General features: G+C 38.7%; 1 protein-coding gene across 1 annotated transcript in view; it reads left to right on the top strand.

Annotated features, from left to right (window-relative positions):
- Nucleotides 1–270: 270 nt before the first annotated feature.
- LOC143861101 (mitochondrial import inner membrane translocase subunit PAM16 like 2-like) overlaps nt 271–20763 on the top strand; it is a 29718-nt gene continuing 9225 nt past the window's right edge. The window contains exons 1-2 of the mRNA XM_077371997.1: nt 271–401; nt 6901–6988. Of these exons, the coding sequence (XP_077228112.1) occupies nt 399–401; nt 6901–6988 (91 nt within the window). The 5' untranslated portion in view covers nt 271–398. The remainder of the gene's footprint in view (nt 402–6900; nt 6989–20763) is intronic.

Here is a 20763-nt window from a genome sequence, read left to right as displayed (position 1 = left end):
TTTTTTTTTGTTTGGGCTAAGGAGTCACATATGATGATCCTAACCCTAACATTGATGTTTTCATACTCTGCAGTCTTCCTCTTTAGATCGGAGGGTTAGGATCATCCTCATGTAAAGATTTCTGGCGTATAACCTGTTTAGCAAAACAAATAGATGGTTGGGATCATCCCATGGAGTGGGTTCTACAAGTCCTTTTATGCAAAATACTGGACTATACGGCCACACACCCTATAAAATCTCGAGAAATTACATGATGGATAAAGCAAATACTGTGGGTCCCACTTTCTCTTTTTGTTGGTCCAGTATAAATTCTTGGACGGGAAAAAGCTTTCATCGCCCGGTGGGAGGGCTCAGGGTTAATCTGCAGAAGACTAGAACTCGTATAGGATCTTTAAAAAATGGTACGATCTTTCAAATCAGATCTTCTCTTTGCTAAAATGGTTTACCTTTGATACATCTGATATTTTGATTTTTCAAGTCATCCTCTTTCGATTTTAGTTTATTTTATGTAGATTTTCTGTATGCTCTTTGGTTTGGTGAGAGGTATGGCGTTATGATTAGGCTAGGAAGAGCTTTGGGCTCATTTTGGTCAAGGATTGAGAACGAGAGTTGAACTCTATGGCCGTTTGGATACACGGATTTTAGAATCTTGGATTTCTTCAAAATCCTATATGGGAGACAAGAGAAGAAGGAGATCGTCTGTCGTTTTCTGATTTCTCACCTTAGGACATCGTTCCGTGTTTCCAGGTTTTAGAAATCTCAGGATGGGAGAGAGATTTCTTACTTTAAATGCAGGATTCTAAAGAGAAGTGAAACTAAGAGTGCAGAGGACTACCATGGCTTTCAAACAGCCCCTAATGAGTGAGTTTGCGTATGTCTAGGTAGTTTTGTGGGTAAGAGTAGAATATTTGTTTGAAGCTGGTGATAATGAGGTTTTAATTCGGGGAATTCCAGATGACCATTTTAAGTAGTTATTTCTAAAAAAAGGTTTCTAAGTTTTGAGTTTTGACAATTTTAATATATGGCTCTCTCTTTCACTTACTGTATTTAGATATCTTATATTTAATTTCATTTGAAGATATATAGAAAGGGGTTTTGGGGCTAGGGTCCTGAATTGTTCAATTGGTGTTGGGCTTGGAACTGGTGTTTGCTGGATATGAATCAAAAGCTCTTAAATTTTCGATGTTTTGTACGGACATTTTATCCACCGGTTTGGATAAGCATATTGAATTATAGGTTATCTATAGATCCATAGATATATAGATATGCTCATAATAAAATTATGTTGTTAAGTTAGGACCCTATTTATTTAGAGAGGTGAGGTTGAATCATATAAGCACTCCTTTAGGAACACCTCTTTGGCGACCACTATAGCATATAATGCAGTGACCTAACTCCCTGAAGTAAATAATCCGTTCTCTGCCTCCTCCCGAGGTACCTTCAATTTCCGATGTTGGATCATTCTGCATTTCACTAGGATGACGTTCTCTACCTCATTTTTGTGAGGACGATCCTCCTTCTCTATGCGAGGTACCTCCACTGCACATTTCACTCGGATGACGTTCTCTGCTTCCTCTTTGTGAGGACGATCCTCCTCTACCTCTATGCGAGGTACCTCCAGTTTCCAGTACAGTCGCTGGCGCCGGAGGAGCTCTATGGTCGACTAGATTTTTCTGCCATCTTGGAATAATAGAAAAGAGATGAAAAGGAAGAACATGGAAATAGATAATTATGAAAGGGTAAGAGACTGTGGGGACATAGAGAGATAGGAGGAAAAATCGAAGTTTGGTTGGAGCTTCGAAGCGGAGAGTCATCGTCGCCAGAGTTTAAAAAGATGGTTCCGTTTAAAAACTACCAAAAGATGAAAGAGAAAGGGCGGGGGGGAGGCAGATTAATTTTAGAATACGGCAATGGCGAGTTGTTGGGAAGTTTATAACTCATTCTATTTGCGAGTTGAGTCAACTTGTTTAGTACCATGGTGCACACTAAGAGCTATACACCAAAACCCGGTGCATAGATGTCCATACACCCAATTAAGATGTTTCCACGATCGTCCGGTTAAATAATTACCATTTCTGTCTGTTTTTGCTTGCATCTTTGAAACCAACGAGCGGTTGAGATTGCGGATAATCGATTATAAGAAGCAAAGATGGGAAATCCCAGAAGATATCCTGCTGTGCCAATCTAACTTCCTCCATGGATCCCTCCCCGAAAACCACTCAGCCCAATCTTTTTCTAGCTATTCAAAAATAACGGCAAATAGGGCAGTGACCAAAATTAATGCACAAAATTTTCACAAATATCTAATAATATAAAAAGTTCATTGGATAAATGGCTAGAACATTGAATATTAGCAATTCTAGGGCACAAATCTGGGAGGGCTTCAAATTTCAACTTTGAGTCCTAGTTGCTTTAATGGCCAATGGGATGAATTGGCCAACATACATTGTTGTAGAGTATAGATCCCATCATTTGATAATATATGACTTAAAACATAGTACTAATTGATAAATGTGTGTGTGCGCCCTTTCTTTTTTCTTTTTAATTCCTTTTTTTGGTGGGTGAAGGGGCTATAATAAGTTGGTTGAGGTAAATCGAAGCATGCTAACATAGGGACTATAGCCTCTTACATCCATTATAAGGTGAGGTGGGGCATCCTCTACCACTCGAAAATTGATGCTATCGAGAAAACAAAAAGGGATTATTGTAAGATTCAACCTCATCTCTCTAAACAAATAGAGTTATAACTCAACAACATAATTTTATTTTAAGCACATCTATGGATCTATAAATAACATGTAATTCAATACGCTTTTCCAAACCAGTGGTAAATTGTTCGTACAAAACATCGAGAATTTAAGTGCTTTTGATTCATATCCAGCCAACCCTAATTCTAACCCTAACACAAATTGACAATTCAGGACCCTAGCCCCCAAACCCCTTTTTGTACATCTTGTGGTAAAATTTCCATTTAAGATATTTAAATTCAGTTATTGAAAGAGACCACCATATATTGAAGTTGTCAAACCTCAAAACTTGGAACCCTTTTTTAAATAGCTCTACTTAAAATGCTTGTGTAGAATTTCCAAACTAAAACCTCATTGTTAGCGGCTTCAAACAATCATTCAACTCTTGCCCCCCAAAACAACCTATATATATATATATATATATATATATATATATATATATATATATATCTCGAGAAAACCCTAGCTTGAAGGTCATTATTTTGACGAAGCCCCCGGAAGCAAACTCAAAACTCATAGAGTTCAGCTCTCGTTCTCAATACATGACCACAATGAGCCCAACTAATATTGTTTAAGCCTTAGTTATTTTCTTCAGAGATCTAATTTTTAGGACAAATTTGACAGAGATCTATGTCACAAATATCATTCTCGGAATTAATCCCAGGATGTATATATATATATGAGGAAAAGGATTGTGCGCTCGAGCGCACCTAGGTGTTCTCGAGTGCCCCAAACTCATGTGGGCCCATTTTGTTAGGATGATCTAAAGCATTCATTTGAAAGGCCCTTACATAGATGGGGTATGTCCAAAAAATAGCTCCATAGGATCATCCTAAACCATCCATTTGTGGAGGTCAAAATGGACAGACTCTGTCTGTCCACAAATCTGCCCATCTTTGCCCTCCACTTTTGGAGGGGTTAGGATGATTCAATGGACCTGATTTTTGGTACACACCCTATCTACGATGGAGCCTTGCAAATGAATGGTTTGGATCAGCACAAAAAATGTGGGACCCATGTGATTTGGCACTCAAGCGCACCTAAGCGTAGGTGCGCTCGAGCGCACAATCCTTTTCCCCCCCCTCTCTCTCTCTCTCTCTATATATATATATATATATATATATATATATATATATATTTCTAGTTTATATCTAGAAAAAACAATTAAAATAAAATTATTTAAAATAAATAAAATTTGAAAAAATATAAAATGAAAAGAGGGATTCTAAACTGACCGGCGCCCTTGTAGAAACTGGTTGCAAGGGCGACACTATTGGATCCACGCCAATTTAAAATCACTTAAATGAAAAATATCATGATATTATCGCGGTAAATGAAAATATCACTTTATTTTTTAAATTCTCGCAATTATTTCCTCTTGCTTAATGTCATCCCGTCTTACTTGCTCCCATTTTTGTTCTCATAACTATAGAAAGTCCTTTATGCTATTGCTGCACAATACAGGCGATGGAGATTGAGATGAAATCCTCCTTGAGGAGCCAGGGAAATAGTGCTAATTTCATTGCTGGTTTGTTTCCCACAGTTCGCATGCCTGTGGTTTTTCTTGTTTCTATTCTACTCTTCATCGGAATGGCTGAAGGCGATTCTTTGGTAGGCTTGCCTTGATGTTGCCCCCTCCACTTGGTCTCTGGCTCTTTCTGCTCCTCTGTCGTGGTTTGGGTATTCCCGTTTTTCTCTATCTATTGGTGGGGAGATATATGAACGAACAAATAAATGGATTGAGGAATGGAAGATTGAAGACAGAGAACCGGGCTTTTCCAAAGAACAACACCCCTCGTCCTTTCTTTCTCTCACTCCCACCCCCAAAAAGGTTCCCTAAATAAACAGATCATAAAAAGGGGGATTGATGATGACTACCATATGACATGACAAATCATGGTTACTTATGATATCCGTGGTGCCACCTAGGGCGAGCTCAAGCTGTAGTTCGAGGTTATAACTGGAGTTAGTAGCTTTTTGTATTAGGATCTCAAGTTGCTCTGCTCAGCTAGTTACTCTCTTCCGGTCAGTCAGTTACTCCAGCTTGGACTCGTGATGCAAATTGGCAAATCACAGATGCCAGCTAGTCCACTAAAGCGCTGTACCCTTAGCTAAACGAATACAATTCACCGTCGAGGACATTCTCCTCCATTCATTCATCTCTTTTCACTTGGGGCATAGAGGTGAAAGACAGTCACTTTGTCGTATACATGTACATATATGTAATTTACCTATGAACATATTTAGATACATATTGTAGACTGATCGATATCAATCTCATAGCTTCATAAATAGATGGTGGAAAGGTGTATCTAGTTCTTTCTACCATACTCTCTATTGTATTGGGATCTATATACCGTTGATTCAATCCAGTCCACTCATTTCATTGAAGACTTGGAATAGGTTTCCAATTCATTTCGTCAATCATTGATTTTTTTGAATGGCTTTCTTCGATCATTGATAAATTAAGAACTAATAAATCATTCCAATCTAGTTAGAAACCAAGGCTGGCCTCTCAGATAAGAGAATCGGTCCTGCTGAAGTAGATCATAAACTCCATTCAGCAGCTAAAGGAGGTTATCAGTTGCAAATAGCTTTGGAATTCGACGGCAATTCCTGACATTAAGATGACGTCATGACAAGATGAAGTGGATGGAATTAGGACATGCAAGATGGAGAACAAGCATATGCTACCAAGAACTTAAGTGTGTGAGTACACTGTTCATCAGTAGATCCGTGTTGTAGCTGGGAGACGAGGGATCGCTGTCTCTACTTGCGTCTTTATGAGTGCAGGAGGGTGTCGAGGCCTTCCAACTATTAATTAAAGGGAAGCAGCCTCTCTTTCTGTTGCCAGTCAGCCTTCAAATGTAATGTCTAGCTCATATAAAACAGCTCGGGATTCTTCTTGGATAAACCTTGGAGGAAAAGCGGACATTGGGGATAGTAAGAAAGCAAGGAGGTAAAATTAAGAATCGTGGGGCATTTCCAAATATATTTCTCAAAAGAATCGACGCAATACACCTAGCATTTCCAGATATATTACTTAAAAGAATCGACTAGAAAGAAATTCTGTCCTTATTGTTACAAGCATACGATTCATGGGGAGATAAAGAAATAGATCGAACAAAACAAAAGGTTTGTTCCACCCTTCCAAGGAATAGGAAAAATTACATATAAGTATATAACTCTACTAGTGGATAGTATGAATCAGAACATGACAGCAACCGAAGGCATTATAGGAAAAATAGCAACCAGGTAGTAAGCATGCAGATATGTTTTACCAAGCGCAACTATTACCGATCGCCATCGGGAAAGCACACAAGCAAGAATAGTCCAGCAATCGAGAAGGCACTGATCACTATCTCCTCTTGTTAGCAATCTTATATGTGTATATTATATATTATATTTCTATTGATCACTGTGGCCCTACAACTGCCAAATGGTTTTGTTGATTAGTTGAACAATGACAAGATCTTTTTATTGGTCCCACCATTGATCAGATGATACCAACTCTTTGATTTGTAAGGCATCGTTTAGGGTGCTTCCTGATCAACGGTTTTGACGTCATGCATCCAGTGTGGGAATGTGGTTTACGGCCAGGATTCAATCCTAGTAGTCAAGTGGGGCAATGATCACTTGTTCTTATTAGTTATCCTTCTACAACTTTCGTCCTTTGTTATTATATCAATAATACCATATTTGTACAAACCTTGTGTACATATATCATTCCTACAATCAATATACAACTATCATAATGTCATCTTCAAATAACTAGGAACCAATATTTAAATCTTTTTTTTACAAGCAACCAATATCTAAGACAAAAAAATGAAAATGTTGCTTGCTAAAGCATAAAACTCCTATTATGTACCTTATGTTATTTCCATTTATGATTTGATTGGGGGTTTGAACTCGCCTATATGCACTATTTGTAGACTAGGCCTGGGCTACACGAGTTAGTAATTATTCAATAAATAATTTATTATGAAATGTGTTTGTTTGCTTTTTCCCTTCATTACATATTTGTTTCTTGTTTTTCCCTTCATCACATCTTTGTTTATTCTTTCTTATTTTCATGAACTCTGCCTTGACAACATTTATTCTTCAAAGAATATTTGGTTGCGTAGATGATCTATGTTTCTTTTTGGCTCAGGCTGCAAAGATTCTTGCCAACTTGATTATAATGGGCTCTGGAATAATGGCTAGGGCTTTAGTTCAAGCATACCGTCAAGCAATTCAAAGTAAGCCTCACAGTCCTAGTTCTTTATATAATGATTGTCTGTGCAATGGGGAAAAAGGTTACGAAATCATTCTTTATCATCACTATTCCTTTTGATCTTGATTTTTAATTTATGGACTGTATGAAGGCCATCGATATAAACTCATGACCGAGTTTCTATGGTACAATTTAATTTTTTTATAGATAAGTTATTGTATACAATTTAAATCTTTTAAAGAGAAGTTATTGTGTACAATTTGAAATCATTTATAGAGAAGTTATTGGTTCTACATCTTGGATAAAATGGCATGTAGATGCCTAAATTATGTTGGCATTGAGTGCGGTATGGGTAGGTGAAAGAGAGCAGGTTGCGATGCAATTCCTAAATTGCCAAATCAAAAGAAGTCAAAGCATTAAAACTTCAAACGGCCATAACTTTGATCCGATTATCGGATCAGAGCTTATGAGTTATGACTACTCGTTGGAATTATCTAAATGAGTACTACGAGGAGCGGAACCAACTCCGTTGGTTCAGATCTTGAAAGATCGCGACAAAAGGTTGTCTCAAGTGTCAAATTTCAAAATTTCAGTCTAAGTCTTGTCGAAGTAGATCATGTCTTGAATCTCAAGGAAAACCTTGAACCGACAAGGGAAATTTTAGCGCATAATCGAACTATAAATCTAGGAAAACTGACTCCATTCTTGTTACAATGCAATACATTTGAGTCCCAAAGTCTCAAAACCTTAACTTGCCTGAAATAGTCAAATTACGAAAACTAGAAAGAATAGCTTAACACACTTCAAACTTATTTTTTGTTCTTAATTCCTTAAACATGACTTAAATAAAATTGGACTCAAAAGCCTCAAATTTGACTAGATAAACATTTGGGATTTTCTAGCGTCCATCGCAGATGGTCTGTTGTATGTCAGATCAGCCACATCATGAATGAAGACAAAAGCTGCTGTAAAGTGAGCCTGTGTGGCTGGTCTGACGTGCAACAGACCATCTGTGATGGACACTATGCGATGGACGCTAGCAAATCCCTAAAAATTTTACTAAAAAAAGTGAGTTGGATGTAACAACTTAAATTTGACTCTCAAAACGATCCGTTTTTCGTGATCTTTTGGGACCTTAACTGTCAGTTCGGCTCCTATAGTGCTTGCCGAGATTATTCCAATGAGTATTCATAAGCCCCGATTCGACGATCGGATGAACAGTTGTGGTTTTTGACACTTTGATCCTCTGATTGCCTTCTCTTGGTCTTGACCGTTTAGGAATTGTTCTGCTACCTGTTCTACATCAGTCTCCCCCATTTGAAAAAAACTTGACCTCTAGTAAACCTATTGATAAGTTGGTTCTTCTGGTGGATGGTACTCGAACACAGTCAACAACTTGAATGTTGGACAAATGACCAGCCTTTAGGAAGTTCAACGACATAGGCATTGTTATTGATTTTCTTGATTATCTGAAAAGATCAAGACTTTCGGTTATTCAGTTTGTAATATGTACCATATATTTGATGCTAGATTCTTCAAGTTGTTTATTGACCTCTGCACGTACAACTTTGATTCTATCAGCCATGTTCTTTTTTGCGATGCTCATACTTAGAAGCTTTGACAACTCCACCAAGTCTAGTGTATATCTCGGCACGTCACCATAAACGATCTCGAAATGAGACTTCCATGCAGGCATGCTCATGTTCTTGTTGAAAGTAAGCTCTGATTGAGCAAGCTAAAATTCTCACTGCTTAGGCTTATCACTAGCAAGGCCCCTCATGAGGCTCTTGAGTGTTTTATTGATAACTTCAATTTGTCATTTCGTTTGTGGATGATATGCACTATTGTACTATTAAGATGTGTCAAATCTTCTCCACAATAACCTCCAGAAGTGAATAAGGAACTTGGTGTCACAATATGAAAGTATACTCATCGACATCCCATGTAATCTATCAACTTCTTAGAAGAATAGGTTACTCACATGGCTCACATCATCTTCTTGCATGGAATGAAATGGGCCATCTTGAAAACATGTTGCCCACCACAAACAAAAAATCCACACCTCATAGAGTTTTCGAAAGACCCAACACAAAGTCCATGGATAGATTTTCGCATATGACTTCTAAGACATGTAGAGGTGTAAAGACTCTTTACACCTCTAAAGACTAGTATTTTGGGCTCGACCTTTAGTAAATGGACATGAAACATCTGCACAAACCTTCCCATGTTCTTTTCAACCAGAACAATATCCCACCTCTAAAAGGGCAATGCTCTTATCGCGTCTAAAGTGCTTTCCTGAGCCGCGTGTTTTCAGTTCCTCGTTTATTAGCTCTCTCAATGGACACATTGGGATGCATAATCAATTCCCCTTGAAGTGAACCGTCTTTGATCTGAATTCGGAGTTCGTAGATTACTTTTCTATGACGAGACGAGAGAAATGAAAAAATGTGAGAAGGGAGAAGGATAGGAAGAGGTGAGGGATGTGAGGGGACAAAAGAGAGAAAGGAAGAAAGAAAAATAAGAGTTTAGGGATAGAAAAACTACACTTCAAAAAAGGCATCACACTCAATCAATATAAGAAAATTTCATTCATAATCAATTGTTTTAGGGCCAATAGGCCTTTCATATTTACAGGCTATGCAAGCCATATAAAAAAAGGACTCCTAATCTTTAATGAAAATAACTCGTAGTCTATTTTGACCCCTATTATATTTTAAACTACTAACTGACTCTCTTTGCTATAGCCTAAAAGTAAATTAGGACTCTTAAAACTCAATACAAGTCCTAACTCATCGTGGAAAGTAACATATTTCAAGTCCCACAAATAGGACTCCCTTATGTTGCAATGTGAGCCCTTGTGGTCACTTAATAACTTAGGCGATTGATAAAATGACTTAAATGCCCCTATAACTTAAGAGTTTCCTAATAGACATGTGGTCCCCGTTTTAAACACCTACAACTTCAAAAAATAAAGTGATATTGGTGGGAAAAGATTGTGATACACCTCTTATAACTTAAGAGTCTTAAGAGTCACCCAAAGGACACTAAAAATTAGAATATGGGATCTAAGATGTTCCACCTCAATCTTGAAAGTGCAATTTTGCTTGTTGCTCCATCTGACACCTAGCCCAAGAGCCTTTGAAATCTTTGTCTTCAGCACATAGTTTGTTCCAATATTCGAAGCCCACAACTTCAAGGTGACTAATAAGGTGGCCTATCTATTCAATGCATCAACCACTTTTTCTGTTGACTGGACTATGCTTCAACTCAACTCAACTCAACAAAGCCTTTGTCCCAAACTAGTTGGGGTCGGCAAAGCCTTTGACTGGACTATGCTTCAACAGAAAGGTAAATTCCTATAGAGAAAAAATCCGTCTAGCATGCATCCAATTCACATTAGCCTGAATCTGAATGAATTTCAAAGCTTGATGGTCTGTGCATAGAACAAATTTCCTTTGGATTAGATAGCGCTTCTAGTGCTGTAAGGCCCAAAACACTGCATAAAGCTCTCACTTGTAAGTCGATCGTTCCTTGCAGGCATCACTCAACCTCTCGCTATAAAAGGCATAGTTTTAAAACTCCTCTGCGTCATCGTGGACTCCACCCTAGTTGACTCCCTTTTAGCTTGGCCACGTTCCACGTTTTGCTGCCATGTTCCTTGTTTTGCCCTATAGAGTCAACAAAAACTCCTTTTAACTCTCCCGAATTATGACCCGTCAACTGAGTACTCAGCCTCATCAACCAAGTACTCGACCATGTCGGGCTGAGTTGCCTAACACACTTCTTACGCCGACATATGGAGCACCACACTCCATTGCAAATAAAATTTTCAAACGTGGGTGTTAACTTACCAACTTCTCCAAAAGCTTAAGCTATTGGAGAAATGCGTTATTAATCTTTTATACTTTAACACTCCCCTGCACGTGGATTTTAACACTCCCCCGCACGTGTGGCCCACTTGGCAAACACATGGCACATGTGGTCCCACTTTGGGCCGACCATCGCATGTGAATTTTGCTATCCTGGAGGTTTGAACTCGAGACCTTTGGCTTTGATACCATGTTAACTCACCTTTAGTCATTATGACAAATTCCTTCCCGTCTCCTTTGTTTCTTTTACAAAATTACATGTTTTTAGGAAGGACTGCCCCTCTGCTTTAGAAGCATTGGTTGGTTCTCCCCTCACTGGCGTCAAGTTTCTTCTGTTTCTAACAAAGTATACATGAGAACTACCTCTATGAGTGATATCAAAATTATATTGCTCGACCTCCCAAATAGTATGTAGCAGGCCCAGCATGGTCTGGGACACGATACTTGCTCTGCTGCCACTGTCTATGATAAAATCATAAACACTTTGATTGACCGTATATTTGGTCTTGACACAATGTGTCAACTTGTTTTGGCGCGTACATCAACCGTCTTAGAACGAGGGCAATTTCTTAATCTTCGTAGTCAGCTCCTCATCTCCTTTGCCATACCAGAGAGTCTCCTTCGTTGTCACCCTTTGAATCTTCTGTCTCTGTTAGATTTATCTTCCTCATAGGGCACTGGTTAGGCTTATGTCCAGGTTCTCCACGCCTGTATCAGTTGCTTGGATGGGTAGGGCATGAGTTATTTTTGGTAGATGACATACTCTCTCATTGATCGACTCCCTTGTCTACGATACTGGTTTTCTTAACTAATCGGGTGGTAGAAATTCCCACACATCAACTACTTCATTCTTTGCCATGCTCAAATGGGTGCCTTGGCGGATCCTAGAGATTTGTAGCTACTCCCACCAGGCCAAAGCTTCACAATTAAGCTTGTTTGCTACTAACTTGACTTCCCCTTCCAAATCTCCATGTGATCTAAAAATCTCTCAAACTTCGAAAGCTGGTCAACGAAAGCCTTGATGCGGAGTTGGCCATTAGAGTTTGGGAAATCAACTCTCATTGTAATTTCTGGAGTCCCGATCTTTATTAACACCGTCTCACTCTCACTCTCTATGATTGACATCTTCAAGTTCTATGTCATTGGCTCCTTTGTATAGGTTGGTGGCCTACATGGTTGTTTATGTCTATTTTCATAGACAAGAAGATCGAGCCTCTTCTACAGTGTTGGGGCCCGCCGTTGTCATAAACTTGGGTGTGCTCCATGACTTCTACCAATTGAGCACTGTAGTTCTCCAACTCTCGTTATTGAAACCCCGTACATGGTTGATTTTGTTGCCAGTTCAATTCCCCAAGAAATCAAAAAAAGGAAAAAGGGCAAGGAAAAACGAACAGTGATAAAAAAAAGAAAAGAAGCCTCCCCTCCTCAAAGGAGAGGCCCAATTACCAGTTGTTGTTGCTTTAAAAATTATTTCCGGGGCACTCATAAAATCACATCCCATCTCTTACTTTTGTTTGTTTGCTTGCCCTTTCAAGCTACCTTCTCGTCATTGTTTAGCAGGTCCCTTTATTATTACCCCCCTTTTTTTTCATGCTTTTTTTTTCTTTTGGAAATATCTTTGTTAGAGTTTTGGGTAGTAGTGGCAGTTTTTGATGTCTTTTTGACCTTCTTGTTTGGTTTAGTTGTCGTTTATGTGAAAAAGGAGAAATTATAGGTTTTCATGTAATCGTCTACTTGTCTACCTGATGTGTAAGGGGAAACCCCTAACGTAGTGACAGTTCCTAGTCAGTTAAATCTGAAATTCAAATCCACCCCCAAATGTAGTTTCTCCGTGTTCTCTCATGTTCTTCATTGAGTTTCCATGAAGTATAAAATAATACATATGTTCCATTTCACTGGCTATGTTTTCTTCTTAAGCGGAGAACTAGTGGCAAGAACTTGCGAAGAAAGAAACTGTCGGTGATCTTGAACTGGGGGGGGGGTGGGGGGGGGGGGGGGGTGTGTGGGTGGTGAGCTTAGAAATAGGAACTTTGGTACAGTAGGATAATGGATGGCATGAAAATACTATCTCTTGGTTGTAAACCTCTGGAGAGGTGTAGTTGTAGAGGACACAAAGAATGATGAAGACGGTGAGTATGGGGAGGAGAACATGAGGAAAGCAATGGTTGTAGGGACGAGAAAAGGAAGCTGAGAAAAATAATGAAATGACATGCACCTAGGCATTTTAATTTATGTAGAGCATATAAATAGGGGTAATTTTGTCAAAACATTAGGGCTTCCTACTAATGTGCCTGTGAATGTGGATATGTTAGCCTCCCCCCCCCCCCCCCCCCCCCCCCCCCCACACACACACACACATATAGCAGAAGAGAGAAGGAGAGAATTATTTGAATTTCTTCCAAAATTCTATGAGAATTACACATCATTTTTTTGACTTTTTTTTAACTTTTTTTAACAAATGCACCCATTCAACCCACATATTTTCAACCCTACCCCCTCCTTTACGCTTTTTAACAAAGACACCCATTAAAGCCACATAATTTCAATCCCACCCATTTTTAGAATTATTTGAAAAAATAAATCGTTATTTGCTAGCCACCTTCTCCAAAGGCTACGTCTCGCCAATCCTTTGCAATTGTATGTGTTCAGAGATTTGTCTTATTAGACGTGGTGAAAAACTGTCCTATTTCTGCAAAGGTGGCTAGCAATAATAAGTACCCAAAGAAGCTAGAAATAATAATCATTAGTAGTAAAGTTTTGGAGGGAAATTACGGACAACGGGTACCTGTATATGACAATTACAGAAAAAACTACAAAGAAGAGGTATCGAAATATGACAAGTACGAAAAAACTACTTTTCCTTAGAAATTTTTTGAGGATATTATCCGTCTCAAAATTTTTTTTTTTTGAGGATATTACGAATGCGGCACACCTTTAAAAATATTTACGAATTCCGGGCACCTTAAGAGGAACATCATATTATGGAAACAACTATAGATTGGAGGGCTAGGATCAACCTATGGAAATGATTTTACGGGTACAACGTATTGATGTTGTGTTCCATCACATGGACGGTTTGGATCAACCTATGATGTGGTCCGTACAGTTCTTTGTCAGCCCGTGCATCGCACGAGATTTTTTACATACTATATAGCAGAAGAGAAAATAAGAGAATTATTTGAATTTCTCCCAAAATTCTATGAGAATTACACATCACTTTTTTTGACTTTTTTTAAATAAAGCACCCGTTCAACCCACATATTTTCAATCCTACCCCCTCCTTTATGCTTTTTAACAAAGGCACCCATTAAAGCCACATAATTTCAATCCTACCCCCTTCCTTTATGCTTTTTTAATTATGGAAACCTCTATAGATTGGAGGGCTAGGATCAGCTTATGGAAATGATTTTACGGGCACAACCTATTGATGTTGTGTTCCATCACATGGACGGTTTCGGATCAACCTATGATGTGATCCGTGTAGTTCTTTGTCGGCACGTGCATTGCACGGGTTTTTTTACTAGTATATATATATATATATATATATATATATATATATATATATGAGGAAAGGGTTGCTGCTAACGTTAGTAGGTAAGCTTACCTGCTAACGTTAGCGTAAAACAAAGTGGGCCCACATGGTTGGGGGGATCCAAAGCATTCATTTGGAAGGCCCTTTCATGGATAGGGTGTCCACAAAAAATCATATCCATTGGATCGTCTTAGGGTGTCCATTTGTGGCGTGAAAAAATGGGCAGATTAGTGGACAAACAGTATCTGTCCATTTTCACCCCCACAAATGGATATCCTATGATGATCCAATGAAGCTGATTTTTGGTACACACCCCATCCATGATGAGGCCTTTCAAATGAATGCTTAGGATCAGCCCAACAGTGTGGCCCACCCTTGTTTTACTCTAACGTTAGTAGCTAAGCTAGATGCTAACGTTAGCAGGAACCCTTTCCTCCCTCTCTCTCTCTCTCTTTATATATATATATATATAAGCAATGATAGATACAACGGAGCCCTTGCATAAAGAGCCGAAAAAAGGCTCTGGATTGGATCCACGTCATTTTCAGTTACAATTAAAAATTGGTTGAAAAAGTAAAATCAGTTACATTTGATGATGTGGATCCAATCCAGAGCCCTTTTTTGGCTCTTTATGCAAGGGCTCCCTTATATATACACACACACACACACACACACACACACACACACACACACACACACTAGTAAAAAACCCCGTGCGATGCACTGGCCGACAAAGAACTGTACGGACCACATCATAGGTTGATCCAAAGCGTCCATGTGATGGAACACAACATCAATAGGTTGTGCCCGTAAAATCATTTCCATAGGCTGATCCTAGCCCTCCAATCTATAGAGGTTTTCATAATTAAAAAGCCATAAAGGAGGGGGTAGGATTGAAATTATGTTGCTTTAATGGCTGCCTTTGTTAAAAAACGTAAAGGAGGGGGTAGGATTGAAAATATGTGGGTTGAATGGGTGCCTTTGTTTGAAAAAGTAAAAAAAAGTGATGTGTAATTCTCATAGGAGAAATTCAAATAATTCTCTCCTTTTCTCTTCTGCTATATATATATATATATATATATATGAGGAAAGTGTTCCTAAGCTATAGCTCAAAAACACATGTGGCCCCACATTTTTTGGGGGATCCAAAGCATTCATTTGGAAGGCCCTTCCATGGATAGTGTGTGTACCAAAAATCAGCCCTCTAGGTTCATCCTAACCCAATCAAAGGTGGAGTGGAAAATGGACAAACAATGTGTGTCCATGTTTCTGCCCATTTTTTCCCTCAATAGATGGCGGGGTTAGGATGATTCTATAGGGCTGATTTTTTGGTACACACCTTATCTATGGAAGGGCCTTCCAAATGAATGCTTTGGATCCCCCAAAAAATGTGGGGCCACATGTGTTCCTAAGCTATAGCTTAGGAACACTTTCCTCTCTCTCTCTCTCTTTCTCTCTCTCTCTCTCTCTCTCTCTCTCTCTCTATATATATATATATATATATATATATATATATAAAAGGAAATATTCGTTTGGGGCCACCCAATTCGCACATGTCGAATTGGGGTCGACATTTAATTCCCGCTCGGAAAAAAGACACAAATTCCCTTATGCGTTTCAAAATGGGTTTGTTTATTTTTTTTCTCACGTTTTATTTTGGAAAAATATCCAAATGTCGCCGTGAAAATAGGGAAATATTCGTTTGGGGCCACCCACATGTCGAATTGGGGTCGAAGCCCAATTCCCGCCTCAAAATATGACTAAATGCCCCTTGTCAAATCAAGATGCTTTTAACCTACTCCCTTGCATGTAAACCCGGTTTTCATCTTCTTCCTCGTTCCAAGGAACTTTTTACCGCCATTTTTACAGACAGTTGAAGGTTTCTTGAACCATCTTTTTTTCCTCTTTTTTCGTTTGCTTCTTTCTCGTCTTCCGGCGACCTAGGCGTTATTTTCTGCTTGGGTAAGCGTCGGCTCACTTGTAGAAACCCATTTTAAACCTTATAACCCTTGTTTGTATTTAATAATCCCTGTTTATATGTCACAATACTTCCTGAAATTGTGTTAGTTTACATGTATAGTCTTTATAGTCCTATCTATACCTGAAAAAGTTGTTAGCTTACATGTTAGTTTAAGATAACCCTAGTTTATACTTCATAACCCATCATTAAATGGCCAAATCCTTGTTGAAATTATTATTAATTTACACTTGTAATCTTTATAATCCCTTATAGAACTGACAAAGTTTTTATGTCATCGATAAATAGCACATAGTCTTGTCTCCAATCGATAACCCCTATTAATACCAAATAACCCCTCTTTAGATGTCCAAATCCTTCATGAAATTGCGATGTTTATATATGTATGTTTCCATAATCCCTTATGGACCTGTCGTAATTGATATGTCAATAATAAATAGCACATAGAACTGGGAAGCAACAAATAACATGTTTTTATACCTAATAACCACCGGTTAGAGCTGCCACTCATTCTTGAAATTGTGATTGTTGTATATGTCTAGTACTTATAATCTCTTATAGACTTTAAAATTTTGATATGTCATTGATAAATAGAAGATAAGCCTAGTATCCAATAGATAATCCCTATTCATGCCTAATAACCCTTTCTTAGATGACGAAATCCTACTTGAAATTTGAATTTCTTTTATTTATAGTTTTTATAATCCCCTATTGGCTTAACATAGTTGATATGACTTTGTTAAATTACATAAAGACCTAATATCCAATATATAACACCTATTTATACCTAATAACCCCTGGTTAGAGCTGCCTCTCCTTGAAATTGTGATTGTTATATATGTTTAGTACTTATAATCTCTTATAGACTTTAAAAATTTTATGTCATTGATAAATATAAGATAGGCGTAGTTTCCAATAAATAATCCCTATTTATACCTAATAACCCTTTCTTAGATGACGAAATCCTACTTGAAATTGGAATTTCTTTTATTTATAGCTTTTATAATCCCCTATTTGCTTAACATAGTTGATATGACTTTGATAAATTAATTAAAGACCTAATATCCAATATATAACCCCTATTTATACCTAATAACCCTTGCTTAGATGTCCAAATATTACTTGAAATTGTAATGTTTTTACATATGCGTTTCAAAACTCCCTTGTACTCAATTCATAATTACTATCTCAATGATAAATAGCAGATAAACCTTGTATCCAATAGATAACCCCTTTGTGTATTTCATAACCCCTTGGTTAAAGCTGCCAATCTACTTGCAATTGTGATATTTGTAATGTATAATCTTTATAATTTCTTCTAGACTTGACATAAGGGACATGACTTTGATAAATAATAGATAGGCCAGGTGTCAAATAGATAACCCCTTTTTATGCTTATTAACCCGGTTTAGATGTCCAGATCCTTCTTGAAATTGTTATTGCTTTACATGAATAGTCTCTAAAATCCCTTATAGACTTGACATAGTTGATAGGACTTTGACAAATAGCAGCTAGGCCATGTATGCAATAGATAAGCCCTATCTCTCCTTTATAACCCCCTCTTTATAGCTGCAATCCTTCTTGAATTTGTGATCTTTACACATGATTGAAATTGTGTTCATTTGGTCTCGTTGCAGGTATTCGTAAATGCTTGAATTTCTTTTACACTATGATGGATATTTGAAGGATGAAGTTTCTTTGGAATATGTCGGAGGGAGGAATTCGTTGATTTCGGTGAGCCGTCGGATTGGCTTCCTAGATTTTGAAGATCTTATTCGCAAAACAATCAGGACTATAAGTAGGTAGGGAGGTGTTACTATCAATAAAATGTCGATACGTTGTTGATCTGTACATAACCACTTTAGTTCATGTTGGTAATGACGATATCCTCCAGTCTCTGATGAAGATTTTTAACAAAGATGCGATCAATTTTGTGATGCCGTACATAACCCAAAGCAGAAGCGCCGAGGGTATTAATTCAATGAATACGTCTATGCTTCCCCCGAACAATTGTTTGCCCTCGTCTATGCTTCCTCCGAACAATGTGCGTTTTTCTGAACCCTACCATGATCCAGCAATACCTGCTGTTTCGATTCCACCTCAAAGGGATAGAGAACACCGAAATGTCAAACGCCCATACTTTGAAGTAGATTTGTAAAAAGACTTCAAAAATGAATTTGTTAGTGTTACAGGAGGTGATTCATCCCAACCTAATGACAGTTGATGGTATTGTACTTCTTCAGGAATGTTTCCAGACCTCTTAAACAAAGGATTTACCGATAATCCGTGTACGAACCATGTAGAGTTTGTTGTGGACCATGCGGGGGAATATTTCGATGATAGACAAAATGAGGCAGTTCCGGAAGCAGACATCAATGATGAGTTTCAAGATGATTTTTATGTAACGGATGGTCCGGTCGGATGTGATATTGAACAAGGCAAAGATGATGATGATCATGAAGACGACGACGACGATTATGATCTTAAAGAAGACGACGATGATGATGCCTACGGCATTGATGATAATCATCATGATGATGGTCGGAATGATGATGATGATGTCCATTGTGGAAACGTTGGTGTAAGTCCGAGCGCAGAACCTATCTTAGTGGGTTCTCCTCGCTCTAGTCGGCTAATGGGAGCGGACGACATGTATGTTGGGGCCCATGATGGAGATGTCGATAATGTTGAATTTGACCAGTTAAAGGTTGGGGCAATCTTTCTAATATTAAGCAGTTTAAAAATGCGGTTCGAGAGTATGCAATCCGATAGATTTATATTCGTGAGAATAAATTCCACCCCCAGGAAGTATGTTGTTCGATGTAAAGTACGTGATTGCATATGTCGTATAACGACATTAATCATTTGAGTTATGTGGTGGTTAAGACTTTTGTACCCGATGATCACCCTCATGCTACAACTGCTTGGGTCGTAGGGGAATGCCTACGTTTATTCGCTCGTCTGGAAGACACGGCGACAAGGGTCATAATAGAATATATCAAGATGCACTGGGGTGTGACTATAAGCTATCGGAAAGCGTACCACGCGATGAACATCATCAATGAAATTAAGTGTGGGAACATGGAGGACTTCTACCGCACATTGCCTGCGCTCTCGGTTAAGCTGGAGAGAACAAATCCCGGCAGCTTTGTTCGTGTGTTTCGAGCGAGAGATTTGTGTCCAAAGGGAGACGATACGTTCGTTCACATGTTTTGGACATTTGGCCCTTGTATACGTTTTTTCAATCGAACTCTCAGACCTCTAATTTTGGTTGATGGAACTCATTTGCATGGAAAGTATCATAGAGTCTTACTGATTGCGTGTGGGGTCAATGGCAACAACAGATTATTTCCCTTGGCATTTGCAATTGTCGAGAACGAAAACAAAGATAGTTGGAGCTGGTTTCTGATTTTGTTCAGCCAGAAAGTAATGGCTTCGGAGTCATACGTAATCACCATATGCTCTGATCGCCAGAAGGGGTTGATGCAGGCGGTACTTGCAGTCATACCACAAGCTCATCATAGTTACTACATGCGTCACCTCGCCGCTAATTTCTACTCCGACTTCAAAGATGTCCTACTTAAGAGGTTATTCTGGAGAGCTGCCCGGACTCTAAGGGAGAGTGTTTGTATAGATACCGTTGAAAATATTAAGGCAAGGAATGAAAATGCTTACAACTGGATAAGCGCAATTCCGAAGGAAAGCTGGGCTAGTTTATATTTTAAGGCAGATAGATATGATGTCCTTACAACCAACAGATCGGAGTGTTTCAATGCAGAAGAATGCGAGGAAATTACCGATTGCATCATTTGTAGAGCACATTGGATGAAAGACTTCTGATTTCTTTCAGAAACGTTGGGTATTTGGTGATGAGTGACGGACAGAGTTAACCAATTATGCCGAAAAATGTATGAGACTGGCAAAGAAAGAAAGCCTGCAGTACGTGGCATATCGAGCTGGTTTACATTTTTTTGAAGTACCGTCCATTGAAACTCAAGATTCTGTAAACTTGCAGCTTCGAACGTGTAGTTGTCGTGTGTTCCAAACGATCGGACTACCGTGCAGACATGCCATGGCAGCGATTGCCATCACAAAACAAAAAAATGTGTATTCCTACTGTCAGCCTTGGTCCCTAGTGGACTAATATCGGCAGACGTATGATGAGGTGTTGTACCCCACATTAGATCGCACCCAATGACAGGTCCTTCCCGAACCTTTGATATAAGTATTACCGCCACGTCCAAGACGACCACTTGGAAAGCCGCGAACGAGAAGAATGGATCGCGAATTGCAGAGTGGATTACATTACAAGTGCACCAAATGTGGGCAGCTTGGTCACAACAAAAAACTTGCAAAGAAACTCCTACCGTAGCGCAGCTTGCTGACCAGAGTGCTATTGGGGCTTCTGAACCTATTTTACA

Source organism: Tasmannia lanceolata, unplaced genomic scaffold (assembly GCF_043159265.1).
Source record: "Tasmannia lanceolata isolate RefF3 unplaced genomic scaffold, GAP_Taslan_0.1 ptg000037l, whole genome shotgun sequence".
NCBI lineage: Eukaryota > Viridiplantae > Streptophyta > Magnoliopsida > Canellales > Winteraceae > Tasmannia > Tasmannia lanceolata.
The sequence above is the reverse complement of the archived record's forward strand: the minus strand, read 5'-3'. Positions and strand labels throughout refer to the sequence as shown.